The sequence below is a fragment of the Stylophora pistillata genome, chromosome 4 (genome assembly GCF_964205215.1).
Source record: "Stylophora pistillata chromosome 4, jaStyPist1.2, whole genome shotgun sequence".
Lineage (NCBI taxonomy): Eukaryota > Metazoa > Cnidaria > Anthozoa > Scleractinia > Pocilloporidae > Stylophora > Stylophora pistillata.
Window position 1 is genome coordinate 34561213 of NC_142522.1, and position 24739 is coordinate 34585951.

Below are 24739 nucleotides of genomic sequence, written 5' to 3' on the forward strand. Positions count from 1 at the left end.
GTTGGCTGCAGGGAGATCGAGGACCCGAGTGCCATCAAAAGAGATTTTGAGATCTTCGATTAGACTAAAACCCCCGTTGATGATAGCTACAGCATCTGTAGCAGCGTAGTTTGCTCCGTTCGCTACCTTGTTGATCTTGAAATCTATTTCAAAGAAAGCGTTATACCAGTCAGGGACAGATTCAGAGGCTGAAGAGGTGTCTACAGTAAATTTGTAGCCATCTTTCTTTTGATTGGCATTGTTGGCCGGTGCTGCTTGCAGTGGTGTGTCGAGTTCGTATGAATAATACTCATACGCCTTGGCGTATTTTGAGGTTCTCATCTGAGACATGTTGAAGTGTGTTCTTGTTGAAGGTCAAGACTTTTTTATTGCAAAAAAAGTTTATCAAAGTCGCTAAACACTCCTGTGGGTTCTTCTTTTTTACGCTTAGTACCTTTACTGCTAGTACCTTGGGTACTAGACGGCGCTTGAGTTCTCCACGATTTATCTTGTTGGAGCAGCTTTACAAGCTTATCTCCTTTGTTTTTTTCTGTCGCATCCGTGACTGGCGTGACTTGTGGTGTGACTTGCGGTGTGACTTGCGGTGTGACTTGTGATCGTGTTGAGAATTTATCATAGATCTTTTCACCGACTAATTGACCCATCTTATCACCGACTTGCTCAGCACCCTTCTCAATCGCTTTTGTCGCCGCTTTTGTTGCAAGCTCTTTCGCAGCTTTACCTGTAACCTTCGCAGCTACCTTTGAGGCTACATTTTTGACAACGTCGAAAATTCCTTCACCTTCTTGAGGTGAGACATGGTGAGTGTCGTCAATATTTTGTAATAAGAGTTTGCCATCGGCACCTAGTCTCATATGTTTTCGAACCATGACTTGTTTTATTTATATCAGTGTATGATATAAATAATTATGTTTTTGAAAACGCTTACTTTAGCAAAAGTGTTAGTGAGACGGCCGTGCCGTTAAGGTCTAATGGCCTCCCTAGAGAATCGGTTATGTATATTCGCAAGTCTCTGATAGTACCCGTGTTTATTTTGCTATATTTCTTTTGCTTCGGTTCGAGATGAAAGGGAAAACTAAGGGGTAAATTATCAACCGAAAAGCGGAAGAGAACATCCGATTCTTTCCCACCGAAAACCGATTCGGAGATAATATTCGTGCGGATATAAATATCATCCACCGAGCGAGTGATATCCGGTAGCTTGTCACCGTAACTAGTCGCTGTCACGATTTTCTTTGTGAAACCGATAAGATCTCCAAAGTCACCGGTTTGTAAATCAACTTGATAACCATCTTCGAGACCGATCAGACATTTGAAAAGGGCTGGTACAAATTTGAGCTCGATACCGGTTTTAGAATGCTTCGAAGATTCAAGCTCTCGCTTAATATAAGCGTTTAGTTCTGAATAAGAAAAATTCCCATCAGGGAATTCGATTTCATGCCACGTGTTGCCAGAATCGTGACTATATTTGAGTTTGTTGTTGTTGTAGGTGTTGCTAACGTTATACCATGCGTACGACATCGCCACTTCGTCAAGGGCAATATAGTATGTAGTGTATATGTGCACGATCCTTCGCAGTAAAGCACTATTTAAGCAATAGTGAAAATCAGACCTGAAAAAAATTCAGGCCTGTACGGGATTCGAACCACTGACCTCTGCGATACTAGTGCAGCGCTCTACCAATTGAGCTAACAAGCCAACTGGGAGCAGGCCATCAAATTAATTCGACATAAACCCGTAGGTGATAAATCAAACAACAAACATATGAAATACATATATATGAACTGCGGTTATGAAACGTATATGTGCACGATCCTTCGCAGTAAAGCACTATTTAAGCAATAGTGAAAATCAGACCTGAAAAAAATTCAGGCCTGTACGGGATTCGAACCACTGACCTCTGCGATACTAGTGCAGCGCTCTACCAATTGAGCTAACAAGCCAACTGGGAGCAGGCCATCAAATTAATTCGACATAAACCCGTAGGTGATAAATCAAACAACAAACATATGAAACGCAACCACCACGAAGTGTTCACATGGCTACATGTGTTCACATAAATAAAGATTTTACTTCAACATGATCTGAATATTTTATGGGGTTAGTTTCTTCCGCTGGAGAGGGTGGTTTGAATATTTTTATGGGATTAGTTTCTCCCGCTGGAGAGGGGGGTTTGAATATTTTTATGGGATTAGTTTCTCCCGCTGGAGAGGGGGGTTTGAATATTTTTATGGGATTAGTTTCTCCCGCTGGAGAGGGGGGTTTGAATATTTTTATGGGATTAGTTTCTCCCGCTGGAGAGGGGGGTTTGAATAGAAATTTGCATAAAACCTAGACACCTTTTGTGGTCACGTAACATATCCACACTTGTTGATAAGTGTGGATAAGAACCATCATTATTCAAAACTGCGGTTCTATTTCAAAATGCCAGTCGCACCAATCTTTGCCGTTGTTTAAAGATATATTGTCAGTGCTGATTCCAAGGTCTCTACTTGCCAAATATATCGAAGGATAACGATGTGTTTGACCTGTTAACAGCTCTGTTACAATTACAGCTCTGACCTTCTTATCTAAAATAAATAAATGATCTTTGGCAGATTCAGCATCCCAACCACGCTTTTTTAGCAAATCATATAACTCTTTCTTTTTCATCTTATACATTCCAACAATCGGTGGGTTTTTATAACTCATTGCAATTGAGATCAGTTGATCCTTTGTAAGTGCACAATCTTCAATGTTGTATATCGTTATTTTTGGAGCCATTAGTTCATCTTCAACAAGACCTCGCTTTCTGAGATCGTTGTAGAGTTCCTCTTTTAGTTTAACAGTCGATATGTTATTATCTTTTGCAATCGCTTTTAACTGATACAATGAGTAACTTTTAATATCTCCTTCGACAAGGTTTTTCTCTCGCATCTTTTTAAACAGGTCATTCTTGTTCAATTCATATATGATCTTCATATTTGCGTCTTGCGCAATCTTTCGCAGTTGAGCAATTGTATAATACATTATCGGTTTGGTTTTATAAAGTTGCTCTAGTGTTTAAATAAAATATGCCTTTTTTTCCCAAAGTGCCAAAATTATACTATATGCACAATAATTTGACGTGAATGCGTTGGGCCGAGCCGCCGGAAAGTACCAAATTATTGTATATGCACAATAATTTGACGTGAATGTCTTGAGTTAGATCTTGAAAAATACTAAGATCTAACTAATCTAACTTAGATTCTCGTTAATGTGACAAAAGTGAGCCAGAACCGGCATATTTCCTACTACTGGTGCCTATTCAATTTCTTATGCCTGAGTTGCGAGAGGCTCCTTAAACAATCAACAGTTTCGCGCAAGAACAGGACAACACAACCATTAGTCCATATCCCTAGTTCTGGAGTTAATAGCAAAGGATACGAGGATACCGTATATACTCTAATAATAATCACCGCGATGCTTATGTAATTGTTCAGGCCTCAAGTGCGACGCTCATTTAAAAATGGAACGCGACGAAGAAATGTTCTCTTTTAATTTAACGATATATTTTCAATTTGAACGAAAATCTTATAGTAACCAATAGAGGCGTTTTAGGTTATCATTTATCTCTACCGGCTTTTTTAAATTTCTTTATTAATATTGATTAGAGTCTTCGTGCCTCAGCATGAGGGTACCCCCCTTTCTACGTTTGAATCTATGCATTCGAAACGATTGTCATCTGGTTCCCCCAAGGTATCCAACACAAATACGTATACAGTATTAGAGCTCGTAAAAGAATTCTTCAAATGAGCGCCGCACCGGGTCCGCGGTGCTTATTCGGAAGCGGTGCTTATTCGATTAAATACGGAATTCAAGTTTCTTCCACAACACCATCTAGAAGTTCCCCCTCCTTTACCTGTACATAATATTTCACTTATATTTCAGATGGAAAACCTAACTTGTCTTTACCTACCAAAGAAATGTAATATAACGTTACCTTTTATTCACATTCTCTAGGAAATCACCTAAAATTGCATGTCCATAAGCCCTGGCGACATCTTCAGGTCGTATAGCATTGTCTTTGTAATTATTAAAAGTTACTCTTCCAGCTGAGGTGCTGAAGACAACTTCAAGGAAATCAAAGCCATCTACTTCAGCAGCCTGGTAGATGAGCAATGTTAGTAGTTTAATAGACCAGGAATCGCGAGTCTTACCATGGACCACTGCTCCTAAAGTAGGAGAACAAAATTGAGGCATATTAAAGAATATTTATATCATATTACAAATTATTTCAGTGTCGGTGCAGCATCATCATCACTATCATCAAATTCATTCTAAAAACACGCTTGAAAAAAGAAATGGCTAAAGATGTATATTGAAGATAGAGACTAATGAGGTCCGAGTACGATATTCCGTATGGGCTAGGTGATGCCTATATCATTGAGAAAACAAGAAAGTTATGTCTAAAGCATATTCTCAACATTTTCCCTGCTTTTTTCGGCACATTGTGCGTTACGATGGTTATACAAATATCGTAGATACTGGTAGCAATGTATATGCGTTATTGGCTAGACGCGAGGTCGAGATGGCTGAATATAAGCCGAGTTCATTTTCATTTTGCATTTGTATGAACCGAGACGAAGTCGAGGTCCATAAAAACGCAAAAAGAAGAACGAAGCTAATATCCTGCCCTCTTGGCCGAACAAGCTTGGTCAATAAAGCATTCATTATATAGGAAAAAGGTTTCACTTTAATGAGAATCCTTTTGAGCGCCGGGAAAGGAAGCCAACTGTGATGGTTCGAGCTCGTTTATCATTTGACGTATTGAAAAAAACAAAAAGGATTTGATAAGTGTAACGTATGCACCAGTAGCATTTCTCAATGGCTACCAGAACCATACATTTTAGTCTGGACCGGTGGTTTCTATAACAAAATTACATTACACTGAATCTAATTGCCAACAATACAGGAGGACTAACGAAATAAACCCGGCGAAATGAAAGCTTAAAAGATACCTAATGGTTTGGATCTTAAAAGGGACACGGGACGCAGCTTACAAACATACAACGCCAAACTACGAAACATTAAAGAAACATTCGCGCGAAAACTTAAATATATATTGACGCAAGGGGACTGAACCCTACTAAGTGGATGGACCGCTGGCCCTCAAAATTTGTCAGGTATGACACCAACTTCTCTTGTTGCGTTTTCCGTTACACAAAACCGCTTCTATGCTTTCATATCACTTTGTTCTTTAATTTTTGCACTTTCCGGTTTTTTTAGCATAATAAACTCATGAAAATTGTTCATATTTTTTCTATTTTGATTGTCCTCTGCCACTTTTTGCGACTCTATCGCCGAAATTGTCAAAAAATTATGAACTTTTTAAGTCTGCTCTACGCAAATTTTGTCTTGCGCGATATCAAAGCGGGTAATCCCGAGAGCACAAGACGGGTCCATCTCGCCCTATCGGGTAGCCAATCAGAACACAGGATAAGCTTCATATTGCCCACGGGTGCTACCAGCTATATAATAAATAACCACATTTGACATTTTTAGAGTTTTTGACTAATAATATAAACGTTTTTATTGCACATACCAGAAGGGATTTCCTGTTGGTCAAGATTCCCTATTTGACCGTTGGACATAGTATCGAGAATCTCCTTCCATTTGTTCTTATCCTCCACAACTTTTCGTAATTCTTCTTTCTTATTAGGGTTGACATATGTATACGTGGCGCTCCCAAGCCATGTTCCACTTGCAGATCTTACCATAACTAGGACACAGCCTTCCCTATGATAAGCTGGTATTACAAAAACACATTTTCAGTCCAGAATCACAGATATTTCATCCGTCACACTCAAAACTCAAACATGTTTCTTACGCATGTTTATCTTTTAGGTGCGTTCGATATCACCAATTAGCTACTGATGCGTCACTCGCCTTTCGCACCACTCTGTCAAGTCGATGAATGGCAGAGCGTTCACCATTCACAAAACAAGGTCGTTTGTCGTAATTTTCTTGGATTCAGTGCAGTAAAAAAGGTGTAAGAATAGGTAGATTAGTACTTCGTTCTTTGTTATCGATTATTTACACCTTTAAATACGTGATTGCTCGAAGATCTGACCACTTGACAATTAAAGAACAGAGAAGGAACAATGGAAAAGCAACTAGATCATGACTCGATTATGAAATCATTCGCTCCTCTGCACTTAAAAGACGAATTAGTCCACTAGTCAAGGCGCTTGTGCATAACGAATATAAGACAAAAGGGAATTAAAAATTAAAATTAAACTTGTTTATAAAAACGTAAAGTAAGAAAAATTTTCCTAACCTGGAGTAACCCCAGTGAGGGTGAAACAGTTTTCCACTGTTAGGAGTACATTTCGAACATCTTCAAAGTCGGCCACGAAGTCTTCTTCTTCGTTTTGAAGTTGTTGGTTTAAAATGATACTAAACTCACCTCCCCCCTATCCAAATATAACCAAAGTATTGTTAAGTTAAATTAAACACAAATTACACACAATCCACTTGTGTGTAAATGTTTCACAATGATTAAAGAGCATAGAGAAGTCTGAGACGTAAAATGGAAATTACTTCTTTTTAATTGACACTGTGGCTCACTTCCGACTTAATTGTTTTTTCTTCAAAAAGCATCATCAGTTTCCAGTGACTTTCCTTCCACTAGATTTGTTGTTATTTTAAACTTTTAAGGCAGCTGAGGAAGGTAGGTGTAAAAATTCACAAGTTTAAGGAGAATGTACATTAACCTCACCAAAGTAAACTTTACACCATAAATCTGCGATGGATTGATGATTTGCCAATAGGAAAGCTAAATTAATGCACAGACATTTCCGCGCCAGAGTGATATCAGAGCGACTGAAGTTTGCGATTTCAAAATGGATGTAATAAAGTGGCGATTGAACTGAGTGGAGTGCAATTTTGGTCAGAAATCTTACTTGTGGTTTGAAATCAAACTCGTGCTGCACAATCATTTTCGATTTTGAAATCACGCGTATGATCTCAGATCAAATTGCACTCCGCTCAGTTATTATAAATATCAATTAATTACCCGTGTTGATCCTGATGACGGGCACACTTTCTTAACAGCTACAACAAAACAGAAACAAGAAAAATTTAATAAATTAAAACATCTACAGCCATCGCCTTTTTGTCTCAACGTGCCTACGCCTGCCCCTGACGTCTTAGCAAGTCAATTTTTCTCTTTGATAGAGACGGAATTTGACAACATAAATACAAAATAGAACACAGAGGAGCACCCTTCCATTGCTGCTGTCCTTTCACGCTATTGATGTACTGCCAGCAAATTAGTCCCCCACAATATGGCATTTGTATTGCGGCATTCAAAATATAAAAGACGGCAAAAAAAATCTTTCTTCTGACTTCAACGAGAAAAAAACGGTCATTGAGTCAAACCATAAGTGATGTTTCTGTATAATAAGAACTCACCATAGAGGTTATCAACTGAACCTTTTTAATGTCGCGTAGCTGCCTTAGTCCTTATGACAAATTTAACCAAATTTAGTTATAACTTAGTGAATAGCGCTAAACGGTCATAATTCAGCCCAGAAACTTAGCAGAAAGAAACATTAGTAGAGCTCAAGTGAGCCCAGCCATTTAGAATCGGCACTTAATCGATAAGAGAAATGAGTGTTGTATAATTAGCAATACAGATGGCTTATGTTCCATACTCATTGCTAAAGCTTCTCTTATCACTTACCTCCTGAGTCTCCAGATATTACTTCATTAACGTCCTCCATGGCAGAGTCAAACTCTTCGCCAGACATTTTTAAGATCTGATGTACGATAAAAAGGTTAAAACCCATTTACAAAAGTTGCAAACCAAGTACAATCCACTACAACCTCGTTCCCAGGGCGGTTTTCCCTTCAAAGAAGGGACGGGCGGGAAAAGGCCCTTGCGTAGGCCGGTCACGTAGTGATCTTAAATATTCATTCCAGCCCTAATATATGCATTCCTGGGTTAATCCTGCTTCTTTATTGCATTATGGACTTTCCTCAAAAATTACATTAGCATATTCCCGGGAACGTCGTCCAGTTAATTCAATAAATCTCCGCTAAAAACTTTGCCACAGTGGCTCATTAGGGCTATTAGTTTGGTGATAAGCGTATGTATGAAGCAGTCGACTCAATTATCGGTTTACAGCGCCTACAAGATGACTGAGCACCGAATATTTCACAGCAAACTCCGCCATCTTGATTTTAATTATGTGAACTGACACGTCACAACAGAATTTATTACACCCAGGTTCTGCGAGTGTTGGATGCGCACTTGACCGGCCGATGCCAAGGCATTTGTGGGCCGAAAAAGCTAATTTGGTGTATTAATGAATAATCGATATATTGAATATCACATGGCTGAATGAACAAATGAAATAAGGAAAAGAACTTATGAATGAAATGACAAATTCAACCAAAAAAATCCAAAACCATCTCATATTTTCCAATAAAGTCCAAGGAAAAGGCTGCAGAGGCCGAGAATTGAAATCATTACAAAACTTACATTAAGTTCACGTAAGATTCATAATAGTAATCGAGCTGGATGGAGTGTGATTTGGTCTGAAATCTCTTGTGTGATTTCCAAAATGAACGAGCACGCAGCGCAAGTTTAATTTGAAATCACAAGTATTGTTCAGACCAGAATTGCTCGTCACGAAGTTCAATTACCACTTAACCGAAACCATTTTGAAATCGCGAAATTCAGTTGCTCAAACATAGGAGTTCTGAGTCTTTACAAATACTCGAAAGCTTAAGTTACTGACCAACTCGAAAGCTTAAGCTTCTTTGGTCACTGCGCACATTTTGCTTTTCACTACTTGTGTAATTTAGTCCGCCTATGTCTCTCCTTTTAATGTACTTTAATGTAGAAATAATTATTTGTAAATAGTGCAAAATAAAGATTGATTGATTGATCTTTACTGATCCAGTACTGAGCTGGTTTGCGATAGGCGGATGATTCATACCAATGAGAGCCAAAGATCACTAATGATTTTAAAATGGATGTCATAATAATGGTAATTGAACTGAGTGTAGTGCGATTTTTGGTATGATATCATACATCGTGTGATTTCCAAATCAATGTAAAATGCATATGATAAGGATAAAATAATTTAGAGTCCATCACAGTTTTTAAATATTTGTTATCTCTTGTGATTTAAAATCAACCTCGCACTACATGCTCGTTTCTAATTTTAAAATCACATTTCAGATCCAATTGCACTTCACCTACTTCATTTACCATTATAAATCATCAATAAATTACCTGTTGTGCTTTTGATGACAGGCACATTCTGACAGCTACAACAAAACAGGAACAAGAAGAATTTAATAAACTATACATCTACAGCTGTTGCCTTTTGTCTCAACGTGCCTCCGCCTGCCCCTGATGTCTTAACACAGCGAGTCAATTTTTCTCTCTGACCGACAGAATTTGACAAAATAAATACAAAACAAAACACTTAGAAGCACCCTTTCCTTGCTGGTGTCCTTTCATGCTATTGATATACTGCCAGAAAATTAGTCCCCCACTGTAAGGTATTTGTATTGTAGCTTTCCAAATATAGTGGACGGCAAAAAAATCTTGCTTCTGAAGTCATCGAGAAAAAAACGGTTAATAAGATCAAATCATGGGTGGTTTTTCTTTATGATCAGAAATCACCATAGAGGTTATCAACTGAACCTTTTTAAAGTCAAGTGGTTGATTTAGCCCTTCTGAGCAATTTAACCAAATTAATTAGGTTATAACTTAGTGAATAGCGCTAAATGGTCATAATTCAGCCCAGAAACTTAGCAGAAAGAAACATTTACAGAGCTCAAATGAGCTGAGCCATCTATAATCAGCACTTAATTGATAAGAAAAATGAGTGTTGTATAAATAGTAATACAGATGGCTTGTGTTCCAAACTCATTGCTAGACGTTCTCTTTACACTTACCACCTGTGTCATCTTGTATATCCTCTATGGCAGAGTCAAACTCTTCCTCCGACATGTTGAAGATCTATTGTGCGATAAAAAGGTTGAAAACCATTTACAAAACACTGAAAGAATTGCATATCAAAAAGCCAAGTCATTCTCCCATAATAAAAAAATGTCACCCTGATTTGAAATACTAAGTCTTTATCTAGTTCTGCCAGAAGCTTATTACCTTGATCAGGGTTATAAGCTACCGATTCTGATTATGCTGAATGATTTAAGTCTTGACAACGTCTGTTTTGAGGCCACATAATACAGATATGTTTTGGCCAGTGCACCTGCTTCAGAAATTCAACTTGTATGCAACTTATAACACTAAAATTCAAATGCAGGAGTACAAGTAAGGTGTAAGTGCATGTGTGTGTTTCTATGTGGGCGGTAAACGCTAGTTTGCTAAATGAATGCATAAATGGTATATTGAATATCAAATGGATGAATGAAAAAATGAAAGAAGGAAAAGAACTCATAAATGAAAATTATGACAATTTACACCAAAAGATCGAGAACCATCTGATATTTTCAGATAGAGATCAAAGGAAAAAGGGCTACAGAGGCTGAGAATGGAAATCATTACAAAACTAGGTTTATGAACAGAGTGCAGTCCAGTTTGGTCTGAAACCTTACGTATGATTTCCAAATGGAACCAGTGCACAGTGCAAGTTTGATTTGAAGCCACAAGGATGTTTTCAAACCAAAGGTTCAATTATCATTTCATCACATCCATTTTGAATTTGAAAATTCAGTCACTCGAATATAAGATTTTGTTTACGCTGTTTTGTTGTTTCATCGATCCAGTACTAAACTGGTTTGTAAAAAGTTGGAATAATTGTCTTTCAGTCTTCTGCAGTTTAATGCTTACTTCAAATAAGCCTTGAAATCTGATTGGTTGTTTGTTTAAGGTTATCTCATTGGCTAGGAAAAAGATGTGAATAAGAGCAAAAATGGTGTGATTTGTGAATAAACCACACCAAAGCCGAAGAGCCAATTAGACTGCAAGTATCACCAGCAATTTCAAAATAGCTACATAAAAGGTCAAAATGCAATATTTTAACTCAATTCCAGAATTAGACATTTAATCGGGACAATGGCAATTGACAATCAACACAATGCAGGTTTCCTTGTAGTGATACTATCTCCCTGGTTATGAAAGGTCGAGTCAGAATACAAACTGAGTGGTTCATCTTGTTGGAGACAAGAAACATGCAAATGCAAAACTGGAAGGAAAATGACATGGCAACTACACAACACAACAAGAAGATAGAAAATTTTTGATGGACCCTTAAAAATGTTACTGGTAGCTGCAGGTCCTGCAACTTCAAATTTGTACCTCCCTTGGCCAAAATTGAGTACAAATGCCCTAGTTGATGGCAGCATTTGATGGTAAAATGTCCCTCCAAAGAACAAATGTTTGAATAGTGCAAAAATAAAGGATGGTGTATTAGTTTTCTCCACTGGCTCTTTGTTTTTTTGCAACAACTATGATAAAGGCAAGATCGCCATCATCATGTAAATCACTCAACTCAACTGAATGAACACTCTAGTTTTTAAAAATACCTTCAAAAATCATGTGTCCAGCTTTTAATGACCGCCCCCCGGTTAGCTCAATTGGTTCGAGCGCCGGATTGTGTTGTGCGGGAGGTCGAGGGTTCGTGCCCCGGCCGGACCAATACTCATGGTAAATAAGTAAGTCAAGACTTTATTTAAAGAGGGTAGCACTAAAATAGTATAAAAATACTAACAAACCCATGGCCCTCTAAAACTATGTACAATACGGATGTAAAAAACTATGGCATAACTATGAGATAATATAACGTATAAAATACAAGAGAAAAGAGATAAAGTTCATTAATAATACAAAAGTATAACTACATCACAAAATATATTGATTTAAAAGCTGCTGTTCTTCAAAAAAATTTTTCCAAAGAGAGTTCTTAAAAGAATTTAACAACGCTATTTTCGGCATGGATAGCAGTAAGCTGTTCCAGGCTTGACAGGCAGTGACAGTAAATGTTGTTCCTCTTTCAGTTTTACGTTTGATAACAAGCCGGCGAGCAATATTGAAGTTGGCATACCTAGTCTGCCGTGAATGAGTGTCGCTAGTAAGCTTAAGTAAACTTTTAAGATAGGTAGGTACATGCCCCTGTACACGCTTGTATACAATAAAGCATTTAGTTAGTTTAGCCTGTTCGAAAAATGGTAACCAGTTTAGTTTATTGAACAGTTTGACGGAGGAGGCTTGACAATCGGCGTCTAGAAAAACTCTAGCAACCCTCTTCTGCAACTTTAGAACACGGTTAAGGCAATGTTTATCACAGCTCGTCCATTCAACTACAATTACATAATCAAATACCGGTCCTATCATGGTGTTATAGAAAATAAGTCGATATTTTAGAGGTAGACAATATTTGATTCTCTTTAAAATGCCTATCCGCCGCGAGAGCTTTTTACTCAATTTCTCCACATGAGGGATAAATGTTGATTCACGGTCAATTTCTAGTCCCAAAAGCTTTGCACAACTTGACGAACATTCTAAGTTGTTTTCCATTAACAACTACAGCAAGGCGGTTAATTCTGGCAGAAAGTCACTTCCCAGTAATGGTAAGCACTTTTGTCTTGCTCTCGTTGAGAGGAAGTTTATTAGCTGTTGCCCATTGGACGACTTCAGAAATTGCTGTAGTCACTCAGTGAACTTTGAAGAACATTAAAGGAGTCAATGTTAGCAGCGGAGGTTAACGTCGTGTCGTCCGCGTATAGGTCTATTTGAATAAAGGCTGATAGTTTCTAAAGAAACTGTTTGGGGCTGCGTCTGTGAGGGTAACGAAATAATTTGAATATATCAACAAAGTTGAGATGGTAAATTGGCCACCGTTACGATTATAAAAGCTGACGTTTCGAGCGTTAGCCCTTCGTCGGAGCAAATAGAGGAATTGTGGGTTGTGTGTGCTTTTAAAGGCAAGGCGACGAGAAAAACACGAATAAATTAGTGGAATGAAAAGCGTTCGTTAATACCTGTGGGATTTAGACTGCCGGTTTGAAAGATGAGCTTTTGTTCAAGAGTTTTCCGGCTTTTCGTGCTACCTAAGTGTAAGGAAAGACCACAGATTGCCATGTGTTGCTTAGAATGGTTGGTAAATTAAAATGTCTAGCGACTGGTTTCGATGTGTCCTTGTCATTCCTCTCCACGTCGCGAAGGTGTTCTCGGAATCGGTCACCTAGTCTTCTGCCTGTTTCGCCGATGTAAATCTTTTTGCAATAAGTGCAAGTTATGCAATAGATTACATTGGCGGAGGTGCACGTGAAGTGATCGGCGATCTTATTGGATCGTTTGGGTCCCGATATTTTCTCAGTGTTGCGAATGAAAGGGCACGTTTTGTATCGTGCACGAGCGCATTTAAAAGTGCCTGGTTGGTCATTAGTCTGAAAAGAACTTCTGACCAAAAACTTGCCTCTGTTTTTGTCGCGTTTGAATGAAATGAGCGGAGGCTGCGAAAAGATAGTGCTTGTCTCTGGATCGTTTTGAAGTAATTTAAAGCTTATAAGAATGATGGATTTAACTGAGTGGTTGTGAGGATGAAACGTGAGAGTGAATGGAATGCGGTCGGAATCTTCCTTTTGTGACGTTTGTAGTGCTGAATGTCGATCAATAAGTTGGGCGCGGTGGTAACCCGCTTGAACGACAGAATCAGGGTAACCACGTTTATCGAAAAACTGGCACATTGACTCTGATTTGTGGTGGAAATCAGAGTCATCACTATATAAACGACGAAGTCTTAGGAACTGAGAAAAAGGAATGGAATTTTTAACGTGAGATGGATGCGAAGACGAATACAACAAGTAATTATGCGAGTCTGTAGGTTTGTAATACACACTAGTGCATAAACCGTCGCCTTCAATTGAAACTTTGATGTCTAAAAAGGATAAAGAATTGTCAGAAATTTCCCAGGTATATTTAAGAGCCGGGGGAAAAGAATTGACTGCGGTTATTAATTGAGTCAGCTCCTCTCAGGGAGAGGAGGTGGCGCCGATACAGTCGTCAAGGTTGAACAGAAGTTCGTCGATAATTCCGATAAGAGCAGTTTCAGTACTGTGACGCTTGGGAAAGCCAGACTGCTCAGAATAAATATATCTTATTACATGTTAATTTTGTTGTGTAGTATCGCTGAGTATTTTTACGAGTTGTGCCGTACTTGGACGAGCTCGTAGGGCGAGTCAAATACAAATAACGAGTAAAAATACTCAGCGATACTACACAACAAAACGTCTAATAAGTTATTTATTATCCAACACGTCAAATTTTTATTTCAGTAAATGAAGAAATTTCCTGGTTGTCTAACTGTTTTTCTTCATTTGATTAATCTAATAAACCTGGATCTATATTTGCCAGCCATTCCGACTCTTCGTTGTCGGAAATATGATTCAGATTGTCCGCCATTTTTGTTTTTGTAACTTCAATCGAATTCTTTGCTTGCGCGATTGCGAGGAAACCTGTCTAATTGGTTCTCTGGAGTACAAATATCGCGTAATAATTGTACGCGTCTATGGCGTTATTTGTACTCTATGGAGTATAGTTGGATAATAAATATATCTTATTATTAAAAGCTGGATCATTGGATAATGCAATTCAAGACTTTTTATTGGCTTAGCCATTATGGTATATGAGCCAATATACCATAATCTACAAATATGGTAAGCATACGCGTCAGCTTAAAATCAAAAGGGAGCTAAAAAATCCGGTTTCTTCTTACAAAATAATAATTTCTTGGGGGCGTTTTTAATAAAACAATTATTCCACTCGCGCTTGTTGGATGTGAGATGATTATAGCCGACGAGGCGCTACGCGCCTCGTTGGCTATCTATCATCTCATATCCAACGCGCGCTCGTGGTATAACTGTTAATATCGCTGAGTATTTTTACGTATTTTATTGAGTATTTTATTTGTATTTTTGACGAGCCCGTAGGGCGAGTCAAAATACAAATAACGAGTAAAAATACTCAGCGATACTACACAACAAAACGTCTAATAAGTTATTTATTATCCAACACGCCAAACTGTTATTTCAGTGCGGGCGAATTTCGCGGATATTTATTTACGAGGAGTGCGTGACAGAAGTATGCGAAGCGGAACAGAATTGGCGCGTTGTGTTGCTGTTTCTATTTTCTTCATTAAATGAAGAACTTTTCTAGTCGTCAAGCTGTTTTTCTTTGTTTGATTCATCTAATAAACTTGGATCAATATTTGCCAGCCATTCTGACTCTTCGTCGTCGGAAATATGATTCAAATTGTCCGCCACTTTTTTTTTCGTAACTACAATCCAAATTTTCGCTTGCGCGATGCAAGAAAACCTATTTAACCGGTACTCTACAATAGACTAGTACAAATACCGCGTGATATTTGTACTCGTCTATGGCGTTATTTGTACTCGTCTAAGTGTAGTTGAATAATAAATTAAATTATTGACACACAAATAACTATAAAGTGAGTCGTGTACATAGTCTTAAAATAACTGAGGAGAATTTGCTACCTTTCTATTATATCAAGAAATGGATAGATATTCTAGTCTTCTCGGATAAGGACGAATAAACCGTAGGCCCCGTCTCCTGCAGGGTTAGGGGTAGGAGTCGTTAATTACCCACACACGACATTACTGTGTGGTGGATGTCCTCCCCCGAGGTGGGATGGGTGGGTGATGTTGTGAATGGCCCTGAAAAGCTCTATGAGGGAGTGGTCAATTAACGTAGGTATGTAAGTCACTGGTTCATGAAAGCGAACTACTTACCTTGAAACTCCTCCATATCAAAACAAAACATGCATGCATGCAATTTCCGATGGAAAGACTGGACACTCTCAGTTCAAACTTCCCACCCCACCCCCAACAAGGTTCAACCTCCCACCTAAGGGACTTTATGTCATGCATGAAAGCTGAGCACTATTCAGAACAATTATATATAATAACTGATTGATATAATTTTTTTAAATTCGACTGAAATCAGCAACATAAAATTGGACTGTATACTCACAATTGATGGAGTAAGATCTATTGGGAAAAACAAATTCAAATCAATTACTAATGAGTGGACAGAAAAATGCTCAGGGTCCAATTGTCTGAAGGTGGATTAGCACTAAACAAGGGCTAAATTTTAACCCTGGTTTTTCTATTCCTTTAATTTGTTCAAAAGCCTTTTTTAGGTCAGCACTATGTTTACACCCCAACCTTGTTATTAATATTAAAATACCCCTACATTGATTTTTTAATTTTCTTTAATTTCTTTTTAATTGTAAATAGTTTAGTTTAAGCAGAGGCAGGCTGAATAGCTCAAACTCATATTGTCAATAAAAAAGTTGGACACTCTACTTTTCACATAAGTACCTAATACAAAAAAACATCTCTTTGAATTTGCAAAAACATGCCAGCTGTCTAGCATGATTGACTGTAAGGGTGATGTTAATGCTCATTCTCTGCCACAACTCAGTTACTGGGTGAACACCCCATGGTTGAAAAGTTGTTAAGAGTCAAAGTCAGCACATTACCATGCAGTGGCCTACCTTTCTCCACTGAATTGATACTCCCATTTCCATGAGTGCTAAAAAGAATATTGACAGAGGTTTAAAATGTCACTTGTACAAGCTTGTCAATCATTATAAGAGAGCTCAAAATCTAATAGCAGCAAGTTTCTGTGACTGTTGACTTCTCTAACTGGTAAAAAAAAATTAATATCAACTTTCTTGTGACTAGTTGATATTACTCTCGCATGAATGGTAAGGGGGCCTTACTGTAATTTGTGAAATGAAACAAAACAAAACAAAATAAAATGAAAACAAAATCTGTAATTTGCAGATAGAAATCTGTAATTTGCCAAATAGTAATCTGTTAATGATTTGTGAAATAAAAAGCTTGAAACATCCAGCTTACTAAAGGCTGAATGCTTATCAACTTATCCTATCCACTGGGGTGGGCACTTAAATAAATGGTTGCTCTTTTAAATTGTAGAAATGAAAGGTCACACTAACCTTTGTAACCGATGCCTAGGTTAAAAAACAAATTGCCTTTCGCATATTACAGTAAGCTGGTAAGGGGTTATATATGGTGAACAAATATTTTTTTCTATTGATATTCGAGCATGACAATGAAAACTTAGCTTAAACTTCATTTGCTTTTCATCTTGGAACAGAAAAAAGCCATGCCCTTTTATAAAAACAATTTTTTTTTCAACAAATGTACCTTTGAAATAAAAGTAAACCAATGGCAGATCCAGGCCTTGAGCTAAAAAAAGCATGGGGTAGTTTTATAATGGGTGTAAACCCCCATCAATTTAAAAGGACAGCTCTGAAAATGTTTTTCCGCAAAATTTATTTATCCATCACTGCTTGGTATCTTGTCTGCAAATGACCATTGATAATGCATTCAAAGAATATTTAATCTTAGCTTAGCAGAACATATAATCATTTGTTAGAAATCTCTTTTTTTAAGTGAGCATGGCCATGATGTAAGAAATAAAGTACATATGTAAATGGAATCATGTGTACTTAAGACATCTGTCGGTCAAGTGTTGACTGACATTCCAATCAAGTATCGACCAATAGTGGCAACCATCACTCTACCAACTTGAAAAACATGGGAATCAACAGTTGGATAATGTATTGACTGACATGTGGTCCACATGTCAACTAATAGCATTGGTCAATACTCTGCCAACAGAAGCCTTGAGTACATAATCCCATAAATTTACATTCTGCAACTTTGGTTAATTGTAATTTATTGATTAACTTACCTTACTTCACTCTGCAAATCATGGGCAATGCTTGGAATCCTGTCCAGGGATTTTTGGTTACTCTCTTTGTCACAGTCACCTAATTTAGGAAAATGAAAAAATATCTTATTAAAGAGCAAAAGAAATAAAACCCACAATGAAAGTATTTTGAAGTAGAATATAACTGATTGCCATACACTATGAACTGTAGTTTTATGAAAATTCCATGAATTTCTAGTGAAAAACCCATGAATACTGCAAAATGAAAATTCATGGGGTTATTTCAAGCCCTAAATTTTCCATGAATTAGGGGGAATTTTTTTCATGACCCATGAATTTCTTTTAAGTCTACTTTCATGACCCATGAACTTCCCCTGAAAGTCACCAGAATGAATTCCATGACCCATTAATTTCTTTAAAAGCCAACTTTCATGACCCATGAATTTCTTTAAGTCTACTTTCATTACCCATGAATTTCCCCTAAAAGTCACCAGAATGAATTCCATGACTCATTAATTTCTTTAAAAGCCTACTTTCATGACCTATGAATTTCTTTAGGTCTACTTTCATGACCCATTAATTTCTTTTACTCTACTTTCATGACCCATGAATTTCTTTAAGTCTACTTTCATGAACCATGAATTTCTTGTACTCTTCTTTCATGACCCATGAATAGGCCATTTTACATTTGTGTACTTAGTTGCCAAGCCTTTGATTCAGAGTGATGCTGAAGGTAACCTTGTTGTGATAGAGACCTGTATCAACTTAGCATGATAACAAAGTGATTAACATTTGAAAGGCAGCAAGTTTGTATCATAACAAGGTCACCCCTAGCCTCACTCCCATTCAAAGGCTTGGCAACCAAGCACACAACTGTAAAATGGACTATTTCTTTAAGTCTACTTTCACAACCCATTAATTTCCCATGAGAGTCGCCAGAATGAATTCCATGACCCATTAATTTCTTTGAAAGCGTACTTTCATGACCCATAAATTTCTTTTAAGTCTACTTTCGTGACCTAATAGTTTCCTCAGAAAGTCACCAGAATTAATTTCACGCCCCATGAATGGCAATCAAATAATTCCAAGAAATTCTCAATATCTTGAATGTAAAAATTTTAAGACAAGGAGTAATTTTCAAGGCTTAAAACTTTGGTTCAATAAAAGGTATGCTATACAAAATGTACCAAGAGATAAACGTACATGTATAGATATGTTTATCATTAAATTTATTATTCAAACTAAGTTATAGTAATTCTTAACATAAATAGACATTCTTTAATAAAGTAGCAGTCAGTTTTGTTAACTGCTAATTGTCAATACAGATTTGCTTTCTACCCTCAAAGGCCTCTAAGAGGCCTTTTCATTTAATATATGCACCCTCCTATTAAAGGCCTGGGATTTCTTAGGGGGAGGGGGTCAATGCTATATTTTTTCTTAGGGAGCTTGAACCATATTTCTTAGAGGGGTCGCCATAAAGTACCCTTGACAGAAATTCTCATGAGTAGTTTCTGAAGGGGTTCAATTGGTTTGCTTGATAGCTACATAAAATTCTAAAGGGGGTTAAAAAATTATCATTAAATAAGAATAGCGTCTATTGTGTTATACCTCATTCTTCAAAGCCTCCCGACATATGTAAATGATGTGGACAGGTATTCTGAAGTTGCTCAAATTTCTTTTCTGAAGGGGTGTTACAGGAAAGCCTTCAATAGGGGGGGGGGTGCGGATTTTAAATGGAATGGCCCCTTGGATTCCATAATCGTAAAAGTTTTGATTGTGATGCAAAATGTCTCATGTCCACAGATCAGTGCCAAAGTCATAAAACATAAACATAATCATAAACGTGGGAACGCTTTGGAAAGTGCACATCTATTTGAAGGCGAGAATTCCAATGCACCATAGTCACTTTCTTCTCTTGTACAAATGTTTCTTCGTTGAGACAAACCTGACTCTGTTGGCAACGCTGCTAGTTCAGTAGAAGCGAAGGGCTCGCGTCAGGGTTTTGAGTCTTTGTTTCCTCGGTAACTTTTGGCCACGAATCGTTCACTCGTAGTACGTTCGATTCTTCTCGATTGTTTCTAAATAGAGTGAGTCCACATTATTATTTATATCATCTTCAAAACATCGTCCAAATGCAGGGCTCGGGTCGCAGAAGTCAGCAACTGTGGCGCGCTTCTGTTGAGACTGCAATCAGGTAAGCCAGCGGATTCTATTTAATAGCCAATAACAATTCCCAAAATGTCCACGTGATCATACTGGTGATAGGAAACAATGAAAACTCCCTTTGGCGCTCAGCTTTGAAAGGAACTTTTTATCGGTTGATTGTTCGTGGTCATGCATGTGATTTACTTAATCAACGTCTCTAAAGATGGGTTTTACTGTTGTTCAAAGAGAAAACAAGAACAGCAGGAGTAATCGTTGGCACCGTGGAGTTAAAAGAAGGGACAACAGTTCACATACTATGGACCTTTAGCATCGCGTTTACTGCAAAAGGCAAACGGCTGCTAGCGGTTTGAGGTTTCCCATTCTTTGTTTTGAACCACGTGACAAAAATTCTCTACGTCATACGCGGCCGCCATGTTGGGGGATAACTAAGCTTTCAAAATGGCTTCTTCCGAAAGCGTGCCCGATGTGAACCTTCAGTATTTGGATTACTTTGTGGGTCTAGAGGGTCCAACGAAGTCAAGGTACCACGAAAAAATAACTTTTTAAGGCTTCGATCGATATGCGTTGAGAAAAAGTGATTTCTCCGAAAACATCGAGCTCCTTCTGAACGTTCAATAAATATCCAGATATAATTTGTGAACTACTTACACAAACCCAAATGAAGTTGTTGTGTCCGCCAGAGTTAGTCACGGTAGTGTATTTTTTTTCTGATGACCTCGGACAGAAGCAAACAGAGCAAAATAAAGGACTCATTTTTTATCGACCTCGGCTAACAACTCTTGTTTTGCAAGGTAATTTGGTTATTTTAACTAAGTTGAAATTGTAAATTAGCCATCACAGAGTTAAAAGCTGACGTTTCGAGCGTTACCCTTTACCAGAGCGATCTTGTTGATCTTGACACGACAGCTGCAAGTTCAGAAGACATATCACTCATAGGACTCACATTAGCGAGCGATGTGGCATATTTCAAGGATCTAAATTTTTGGATTTAGAATTAAGACATTTCGTGTACCCTCACTTGGTGAATCGCTCACTGAGCCCGGGACATCCTACTTTGAACATGGTTTCTGGCAGAAAAATGTGGAACTGTAATTGCTTCCCGTTGCTTTTGCATGGCAGGGTTATGTGAAGGGTGGTCTCGTTGGGGCAGAGCTTTTTGCTGTGGAGGCTGGTATTAGAATTAGAGATTCTACCACATGCAAACAGGAAAAGAACAAATGGCTTCTCTCCAGTCATGTGAAAGAAATCCCCCATTACCTATAAGTGAAATGGATTTTACCTCTGCCTGAAGGAAGCATGAAATGATGGTGGAGAAACAGGTTACTCCTATGTCTAGTAGATCTAACCCTGGGATCCAACCAACCAGGACACCCACCCCAACTCCAGAAGAGCAGAAAACCATTTTTAGAAGTATTTCTGGCTGTACAGTAAAACCAGCAGTCTTGTCCCTTGTTGCACCTTTAAATGCTTTAAATGAGCAGTATACCAGTTGTAAACAAATGATAATGTGCCCAAGCCTTTGCCCAATAGCTTTGTTTTTTAGAGAAGTGTTTGCAGTTAGACTACATAGAGTTGTTGCAGCAGTGTCAACAAATATTGCTTGAGATTACACCTGATGATTGTCAAGCAGAAGCTTCAACCAGAAAGCAGTCACAAAATAAAGTTTGGTACCAAATGGCAGGCAGGCAGGCAGGCCAGGTCATATTACTGCTTCCAATCTAAAAACTGCTTGCAAAACAAATACAGCTAAGTCTGCTAAGAGTCTTGTCAAGTCCATATGCTACCCTGAAGCCCATAAGTTTTTAACTGCAGCCACATGGTGGGGTTGTGAAAACGAGGGTAGGGCTCGCAAAGCTTACAAGATAGATATGAATCGATTCCATGAGTCTTTGACAATTTCTGAGTGTGGTTTCAATACTGATCCAAAGTGGCCATACTTAGGAGCTTCTCCTGATGGGAATATTGACTGCAAATGCTGTGGGATGGGTGTGTGTGAAATAACATGTCTATATGCACACAAGGATTCCACAATCACTGAGGCTGCTGGCCAAAACAACTTTTGTTTAAAGAAAGATGAGTTTGGTAAAGTTCATCTTGACAAATGTTATGCCTACTACCAAGTTCAGGCCCAGATCTGTATCTGTGGGGATGAATATTGTGATTTTGTGGTGTGAACAAAAATGGATCTCTTTGTGCAGAAATTCTTCCTGGCCAAGAGTTTTGGGAAGATGCACTCTCTGTTTCCTCTGATTTCTTCAGCAAGTGCATTTTGCATAAAATTGTTGGGAAGTAATATACATGCCCAGGGTGTGAAGCTCTAACCATTCCACCTTCATCAACATCATCTGGTGATGAAGAGGAAGGGCTGTGATGCTATTGTCAACAAGATTTGGAGGACAGCACATTAATTGGCTGTGACAATGATTTGTTCAAGATAAAATGGAATCATATGTCATGTTTGAAGTTGAAAGAAGAGCCTTTAGGAGACTGGATCTGTCCAACTTTTTATTGAAAAAATTAACTGAGCAATCATGGTTGAAATGTCAAGGTTATTCAATTGTACCACAATCACCAAAATATTACTTTGGGGGTGCTCCTTTCTTTGTCAAAATGCTAACTGAACATTATGGTTGTTTGTCATATAGGTATCTATTAATGACTAGCATCTGTGCATGACACATACTAAACAAATGTTGCTTGTCAATGGTGTACCTTAAAGCTGTGTTTTTGTCAACTTGAGAATAACTGAAGTTCTTTAATGACAAATTATGGCTAGCATTAACTACATCAGTTCTCTAAGGCCTTTAGATGAAAAATTGTGCATAAAGTACCTGGAATCAAACTGGTTTTAAGTTCACCTTGATCAAATGGTACAATGGACTCTGTTAAATTGGTGACTGCATAGCACACTATGGCAGCTTTGTCAATAGGAGCCAGAGACTCGCCTGGTTTTGCCTTTAACAACGAAACGATACCGGCTTCCGAAAAGTATGTGCATGGTTATCCCCCAGTTTGCGTTTGTAGTGTCTAAAAATGAAGAAGTATGCCACAAAAGGCAGCCACGAAGGCGAACAACAACAGTACACACAGTACACGTTTCTTTTATAATCTTCCCGTGCTCACACTCTCCCGGATGTATACTTTTACATAAACAACCGCTGTCCTAGTATACTACATTCCCTCTCTTTCTTCGCTTAGATGGTTGACCTCGAAAGACAGAAACATTACAAACTTCCACTTTGTTTAGACACCGTAAAAGTTCAATTCGATTCCGAATGTTCAAGACAAAAATCACGCTGAACATAAACATAGCCTTGGCCGTTCAGCTTATAAAACAACGTTTCAATGTCACTCATGTAATAACAACGAACAGTAATATGAAAATGCCAATGTCACTAGTTTTAGTACAGAACGTAGTCACTCAGAGCCTTTGGACGGCTCGTAATTCTGCCGGATCTTCTCACATGCTGCTCAGCTGTAGGTACAGTAGAAGGTACATCTTCTGGTGGTGATTCAGCCATTGGTACTTGATCCTCTGCCACAGGTGGCGTCTCAAATGACTTAGGTTCAGTCCGTGGTTTAGCGTCCTGTTGTGGCGTTTCCTGTTCTTCTAGATCTGGCATATTAAAGGACTTAATATGCTGAAGGCTGCGTTTGTACTGGACACCTTGAGGCGATCGCAACACCACCTGGTCCCCATAACGAGATATCACCTGATATGGTTCCTTCTCATAGCAAGGTGACAGCTTATTTTCTTTCTTCTTCTCAAGCAGAACACTGTCTCCTTCTTTCACATTTCGATCTCTGGCATGGAACTTCTTGTCCACATAGTCCTTGTTCAACTGCTTTCTCTGATTGTCCCGATCACGAACGGCTTGGTCGCTCACTTCTACCTCCTCCTCTTCAACATTGACTAGCTCAGGCATTTTAGTTGTCAGCTTTCTCCTAAACAATAACTCGGCGGGACTCTTTCCTGTGGTTGAATGTGGCGTGGACCTGTATGCCAAAAGGAACCTGTTTAGCTCCTCTCTCCAGTTCTTTCCTTCTGCATGGGCTGCTCTCATGGACTTCAGAAGCGACCTGTTTTGCCTCTCTACCTCACCATTAGCTCTTGGCCATAGAGGTGTTGTGTAATGGTGATCAATCCCCATTTCATTCAGGTAATCTTCTACTTCTTTAGATACAAGATTTGAGCCATTGTCGGTACGCAGACCTTTAGGCAACCCATGTCTTGCAAATTGGGCATTCAAGCAATGAATGATGGTTTTGCTGGAAGTTGTTCGGATAACATCAACCTCTATCCACCGGCTGTAATAATCAACGAGAACTAACAAATGTTCCCCAGAAGGTAACGGACCCATTAGATCCACAGCTACTTCTTCCCATGGTTGGTTGGGTAACGGTGTTGACTTCAATGGTGGGGGTGGAACGTTCTTTGTAACCATCTGGCACCCGTAACACTCTGCACATCTTTTCTCGGCATCACGATCCATAGCAGGCCACCAGACTTCTGTTCTAAGTCTCTCCTTTGTCTTTGTGACTCCTTGGTGCCCCTCGTGTGCCAAACTAACGACTCTCTTGCGAAGTGCTTGGGGTATAACAATTCTTGTCCCCCGGAGAATTACATGGCCAATAAAAGTCAACTCATTGCGCACTGGCAAATACTGCTTTGGGGCATTGTCCCATTTCCCTTCGATGAGACAATTCCTGAGTGCTTGCAACTCAGAGTCTTGTGCTGAGACTTGTTCAATCTCTTTGATTCTCAATGCAGCAGGGACAGCATGTAGAGCTATCGCGCGTACATATCCATCATCTTCCGCGGAATTGTCTGAAGCAGGTATCTTCGTC

The 24739-nt window shown here is 38.6% G+C and overlaps 1 protein-coding gene across 3 annotated transcripts in view; it reads right to left on the reverse strand.

The window, feature by feature from the left end:
- Positions 1-24739, reverse strand: part of LOC111322938 (schlafen family member 13) — a 71655-nt gene that overhangs the window by 26833 nt on the left and 20083 nt on the right. For 2 of the 3 annotated variants that reach the window (XM_088758173.1, XM_088758174.1), the window contains 10 exons: positions 17747-17825; positions 16521-16558; positions 15995-16011; positions 9937-10000; positions 9266-9300; positions 7706-7781; positions 7037-7074; positions 6299-6434; positions 5564-5767; positions 3962-4193 (listed from right to left, as the gene is read on the reverse strand). In XM_088758173.1, the coding sequence (XP_088614299.1) occupies positions 3962-4193; positions 5564-5767; positions 6299-6434; positions 7037-7074; positions 7706-7781; positions 9266-9300; positions 9937-10000; positions 15995-16011; positions 16521-16558; positions 17747-17825 (919 nt within the window). Of the gene's footprint in view, positions 1-3961; positions 4194-5563; positions 5768-6298; positions 6435-7036; positions 7075-7705; positions 7782-9265; positions 9301-9936; positions 10001-15994; positions 16012-16520; positions 16559-17746; positions 17826-19670; positions 19918-24739 lie in introns of those variants that run through there. The other variant, XM_088758175.1, reaches the window with a different exon arrangement.